General features: G+C 63.7%; 1 protein-coding gene across 1 annotated transcript; it reads left to right on the top strand.

The window, feature by feature from the left end:
• Positions 1 to 2,413: 2,413 nt before the first annotated feature.
• KLK7 (kallikrein related peptidase 7) lies at positions 2,414 to 5,861 on the top strand (the record flags this gene model as incomplete). The annotated part of the gene is made up of 5 exons (XM_084257637.1): positions 2,414 to 2,480; positions 2,829 to 2,988; positions 3,500 to 3,747; positions 4,237 to 4,373; positions 5,706 to 5,861. The coding sequence occupies 5 exons, from the start codon at positions 2,414 to 2,416 to the stop codon at positions 5,859 to 5,861; spliced, it is 768 nt and encodes a 255-aa protein (XP_084113763.1).

Genomic DNA, 5,861 nt, shown 5'->3' with positions numbered 1-5,861 from the left:
TGCTCCCCTCAGCAGTGTCCTTCGGTCCTTCTGCCTGCTCTGCACCCCCCATCTGGCTCTAGTGAATTCTCTCACCCTCCCACCCTTCTGAATGTACCCAGTGCTTGTATAAATAAATAAATCTTTAAAAAAAAAAAAATCTCTAAGAACCCAGGAAGGAAGCCATGAAGCCCTGCGGGGTTGGGGGGTGTTCTGGTGACCTCACAGTGAATAACAACCAGGTCCCGGGGATGGGAGTCCAGATGCCGCCGGTGCCTGAGCAGGGATGGGGGGAGACCCCCCAGGGGCTTAGGCAGCAGGTAGCAGATCCAAAGTCCTGCTAAAACCCCTCCCTATGGGAGGCCAGGAGGGACAGACACTTGGGGCTTGGTGGGGGGGGGGTCAGCCCCTGTTGACCCAGGGAACCCAAGTCAGGCGCCTCCTGTCACCACCTCGGTCCTGCCTTACAATCGCTGGGCCCGGAGTCCAAGTTCAGGGTCTGGTTTTTAATTCCATGAGCGTGTCAAAGGTGGGGACCTGGCTTGAGAGCAGTCAGTAGACGTTATTTTAGAGTTTGCCTGAAAGGAAGGATCGGGGTGAGGAGTGGAGTTGGGAAAATGGGGTGGGAGAAAGAGGTGGGTGTGGAAATGAATGTGGGGTTTCAGGTAGAAGTTGGTTGGAGAAGAGACTGGGGCTGGGAATGAAGTCGAGGCGTGAGAACAGGTGCCGAGCCGCGTTCTGGAATACGGCGGGGGTGGTGATTGAAACCACGTCGGGCTTGGGGCTAGGCTGTGGCTGAGTTCCGCTCACAGGTAGGGGCTCAGGGTGAAGGCTGGTTGAGCCTTCCTGGCCTGAGCTGATGTGGGGAGTCAGGAACTTGGTCAAGGTTTAGGTCAGGTTGAGGTGGAAGCTGGAGTTGGTCAAGGAGAAAGCAGGCTTGGGGATCAGGACCGAAGGTTAGGGTTAACAGTTGTTTCTGTTGCTGTAGGTGCTCAGTGGATTCTTCTGGAATAAACACAAGGTGCACAGGCAAATGTAAAGGAAGTTCATCCCTGTTTATCGCAAGCAAAAGCATCCAGATGTAGTCAAATCCGAAACAGACCGCAGACATCAGCCTGCGACTACAGTGGGGACATACGCAGTGGTTTAAAGGAAGGAGAAAAGGTCTAAATGCATTAAGAGGAAAAGCTACTCAAGATATTTTACAAAGAGGGGTCTCCCTGGTGGCCTAGGGGTTCAACCTCACTCAGTGCTATCAACCAGCCTGAGTTCAATCCCCACAGAAATATTGCCGGCAGTTGGGGAGCTAGCCGGGGTACCAGCTCAGGACCTGGTTTAATTTTTTAAAAAGATTTATTATTATTATTTATCTATGCATACAAGAGCTGGGGCGTAGGTCAGAGTGTGGGGGGTGAGAGAATCCACTAGAGACAGAGTGGGGAGCAGAACAGGCAGATCTACTGAAATCCACTGCTGAGGGGACCAGCAGACAGACAGACAGACAGGAGAGGTCTGCTGCACCAGGTGAGTCAGCTCCCTGGCTGGGGGGATGGAACTCGTGCTGCAGAGGCTGCGGACAGCTTCACAGTGCTGAGTCTTAACCTCTGCACCACCAGGGAAGCCCCCCTGATTTAATTTTCCTTATTTAATTTACCTCATCGGTAATCTTTATGTGTATCTACCGCTGAGAACCAGACCGACTTGCTACCGAAAAGCATTTGGTGCGCTGGAGTTAGGGAAAGTGAGCAGAATTAGGGTGTACGTAGGGTCCAGTTCTCCCCAGAGAGGGGTGAAGGCAAGAAACGGGCCCTAGAGGAGGACGGTCTCAAAGCCCATCCCTGGAGCTGTGCTCCCCTCAGTCCTGCCCGGGTCCGGGGCGGCCTCCAGGGGCGGTGGGGCCAGCAGCGCCGGGGCTGAGCTGGCTGGGTCCCGCCCACGCGCCCTCCGGGACATGCACCCTCCCGGCCTCGCGGGGGAGGGCGGTGGAGAAAGAGCGCACGGGCGATGGCTCTAGCTGCTTGGGGATGCGAGATAAGAAAGGGGGCGTCCCCCAGCGGGCCCCGCCTGCACCCCGGGGCGCCGGGGGCGGGCGCGGGGCTGGGGTGGCTATAAGAGGCCGCCCGGCCGGGGCTGGAGACGCTTGGCTCCCTGCAGCGACGGAGCGCGGAGCGCCAGACCCCCGGTGAGAGGCCGAGGGCGGACCCGGCGTTTCCTCGGAGGGAGGCGGGGCTGGAGGTGCGGAGCTTGGGGTCTCTCAGGGTAGAAGGATCAGCGGGCGGCACTTAGGGACGGGGACCCAGCTTCCTGGGTCCAAGGAGTAAGGGGGGGCTGAGGGAGGAGGCTGGGGTCCCCCTCCCGCCGCTTGAGCTCTCTGTCTTCCCAGGCCCAGCAGGCGACCCCCCTCCGCGCGCCACCCCAAGGCCCAGAGCCCACCATGGCGGGGCCCCTGCTCCCGCTTCTGCTGACCCTTCTGCTCTCTGCCCTGGGGAGTGCCCAGCAAGGTGAGAACCCCCATGGAGGCCCCGCTTCTGACCTCCATGCCGCCAGCAGCTTCCTCCCCTTTCTTCCGCTTCTTTCTGACGGCGGGGGAGTCGGGCAGGGAGATGCCGTCCCCCTCCCAGCCCCCCGACCGTGACCCCTCCGTTCTCGTGGCTGCCTCTGGACCAGCGGCGCCCCGGTTTCCGAGCATGCGCCCGGCGTCCCCGCCTCCGGCTCCCACTTCTCTGCGCTCTGCTTTCCTCCTGCGCGCTTGTCTGTCTGTCCGTCCCGCCGCCCGTCTCCAGCGCCGTCTCCACCCCCTCGGCTGCCGCCTCAGGCTTCCCCCGCCACCGCGTTTCTGTCTCTCTCAGGCCAGGGCGACAAGAGCGGGGAGAAGATCATCGATGGGGTCCCGTGTACTCCAGGCTCCAACCCCTCGCAGGTGGCCCTGCTCAGGGGGAGCCAGCTCCACTGCGGGGGCGTGCTGCTCAGCGAGCGCTGGGTGCTCACCGCCGCCCACTGCAAGATGAGGTGGGTGCTGCCCAGTGCCCCCGGGCCGCCCCCCTCCCTGGGCCTCTGTCCCCCTCCCTGGGCCTCGGTCCCCCTCCCTGGGCCTCTGTCCCCCTCCCTGGGCCTCTGTCCCCCCTCTCTGGGCCTCGGTCCCCCTCCCTGGGCCTCTGTCCCCCCTCTCTGGGCCTCTGTCCCCCCTCTCTGGGCCTCTGTCCCCCCTCCCTGGGCCTCTGCCCCCCCTCTCTGGGCCTCTGTCCCCCCTCCCTGGGCCTCTGCCCCCCCCCCGGGCCTCTGTCGCCCCCTCCCTGGGCCTCTGTCGCCCCCTCCCTGGGCCTCTGTCCCCCCTCCCTGGGCCTCTGTCCCCCTCCCTGGGCCTCTGTCCCCCCTCTCTGAGCCTCTGCACCCCCTCTCTCTGGCTCTCTGCCCGCCCCTCGCCGTGTCTGTCCCCCCCCCGTGTTTGTCCCCCCTCTTTGGGTCTCGCCCCCCCCGCCCCCCAGTCGCCCTCTCCCTCTGACCGCTGCGCCCTTTCCAGTGAGTACGTAGTGCACATGGGCAGCGAAAAGCTGGAGGACAAGAGTAGCCAGAAGATCAGGGCCACGCGGTCCATCGTGCACCCGCAGTACTCCACGCAGACCCACGTCAACGACATCATGCTGGTGAGACTCAACAGCCCGGCCAAGCTGTCAGCCAGGGTGAAGCCAGTCAGCCTCACCTCGCGCTGCGAGCCCCCCGGGACCATGTGCACAGTTTCTGGCTGGGGCACCACCACCAGCCCAGATGGTGAGGCCGCCTCGGGGCCCTCACGCAGCCCCGGCCCCCCCCCCCCGCCCCCCCCCCCGCTCAGGCCCGGGGTCCAGTTCCGGCCCCCGCAGACCCGGAGTCCAGGCCCCGCCCCTGCCCCGCCCCCGAATCCAGGTCCCGCCCCCTCCCTCAGACCTGGAGTCCAGGCCCCGCCCCTGCCCCGCCCCGGAGCCCAGGCCCCGCCCCTGCCTCAGACCCAGTGTCCAGGCCCCGCCCCTGCCCCGCCCCGAAGCCCAGGCCCCGCCCCTCCTCAGACCCGGCGTCCAGGCCCCGCCCCTCTCTCAGACACGGAGTCCAGGCCCCGCCCCCTCAGGCCCGGGGTCCAGGTTCAGCCTCCTTTTCACGGTCCTGCTGTGAGCCCACAAGCACCTCAGGTTTCCCCTTCCAGGACCCTGGGCCCCACCCCCTCCCCATCAGCACCCAGGGTGCGCGCAGACCCGGCTCACTAACAGCCCCCGCTCCCCGCAGTGACCTTCCCCGCTGAGCTCATGTGCACGAACGTCAAGCTCATCTCCTCCCAAGACTGCAAGAAAGTTTACAAGGACCTGCTGGGAAAGTCCATGCTGTGCGCCGGCATCCCCGACTCCAAGACCAACGCCTGCAACGTGAGCCCCGCCCCGCCCCGCCCCCGCCGCGTCGCCCCCCTGTTCCCCCCACGCGGACTCTGTGGGCGACCCTGGCGAGGAGCGCGTCGCCCCTGCCCGCCCGGGCCTGGCTTCCCGAGCTCCTCCCGCCTGCGCCTTCCCGGGGCCGGGCGGGAGCCCCTGGGGCGCGCGGCCCCGCGGATGGGGCTGCCCGTGGCAGGGAGGGACAGGGCTGGGGGGCGGGCAGGCGCCCGAGCCACTGGCCGTCGCGCACACTCGAGGGGCTTCGGCAGAGTCACTCGGGAGGGAACCCCGAGTGTCCTAAAGGCCTCACGCCGTGCGGAGGCCACAGGGCACAGTCAGCCCGGCCAGAGCGCGGCCCCTCGCTGGGGTCCCCGCGTCTCCAGACCCCAAGGGGGCCCAGCACAGCACTGCGCGGAGTAACCCCGTTATCCGAACGTGGCTGCCGTGTTCATCGTGGATTTTGTTTTTCAAGTTAAACTTGATTTCCTGAAGCGTCCTCAGAACTGCGCTACTGCGGTCGCTGAGACTGCAGGCTGGACGCTCGTCTGCCTCCCCGCATCCGGCCCGCTGCCCCTCCTCTTCGCTCCCGCCCTCATCGCTGGCACCTCTCTGCCTCTGCACATCGTCTCCCCGCGTCTTCTTCCCCCAAGTCTCTCTCACACCCAAGTTCATTCCACGCTTTTCTTCCGCGGTGTTTTCTCTGCCGGGATTTCTCCCTTTTTAAGATTAATTTATGCATACACGAGCTGGGGTGCAGGCCAGAGGTGCGGGGGGGTGAGAGGATTCACCACAGACAGAGCGGGAGCAGAACAGGCAGACTGACTGAAACACCCTGCCGAGGGGCAGCGGGGAGACAGGAGAGGTCTGCCGCGCCATGTGGGTAGCTCCCTGGCCAGGGATCGAACTCATGCTGCAGAGGCTGTGGATAGCTTCACAGGTTGTGTCTCAACCCCTTGTGCCATCAGGGAGGCCCCCTAAATACTTTTTGAACCAGGGGTTCATGTGTTCATTTTGCACTGGGTCCTGTGAATGATGTCATCGGCCCAGTCCCCGGTTTCCACCCCCCTCCCAGAAGTGTGAATGGACACTGAGCCCCAGAAGCCCTGCCCCTTCTCTGTGATTGGCCGTCTTGGCTGGGACTCAAACCAATGTTTTCAGAGAATCTTTTTTGCCCTCCCACCAGTTCCAATTCCTGTTCTCCCATTGGTCCCCTGGACAGCGAGTCTCTTCCCATTGGCCAGGGTGGAAGTCCATGGGTCCAGTGAATGACACTTAGCTAGAACCTGGGACTTGCTCTATAGCTGAAACTCATCTGCTCTCTCCCTTCAGGGTGACTCAGGGGGACCCCTGATGTGCAAAGGGACCCTGCAAGGCCTGGTGTCCTGGGGAACCTTCCCTTGTGGCCAAGTCAACGACCCCGGTGTCTACACCCAAGTCTGCAAGTTCTTCAGTTGGATAAAGAAGACCACAAAGAGTTACCGCTAG

This window comes from Talpa europaea (genome assembly GCF_964194135.1).
Source record: "Talpa europaea genome assembly, chromosome: 16".
Lineage (NCBI taxonomy): Eukaryota > Metazoa > Chordata > Mammalia > Eulipotyphla > Talpidae > Talpa > Talpa europaea.
The sequence above is the reverse complement of the archived record's forward strand: the minus strand, read 5'-3'. Positions and strand labels throughout refer to the sequence as shown.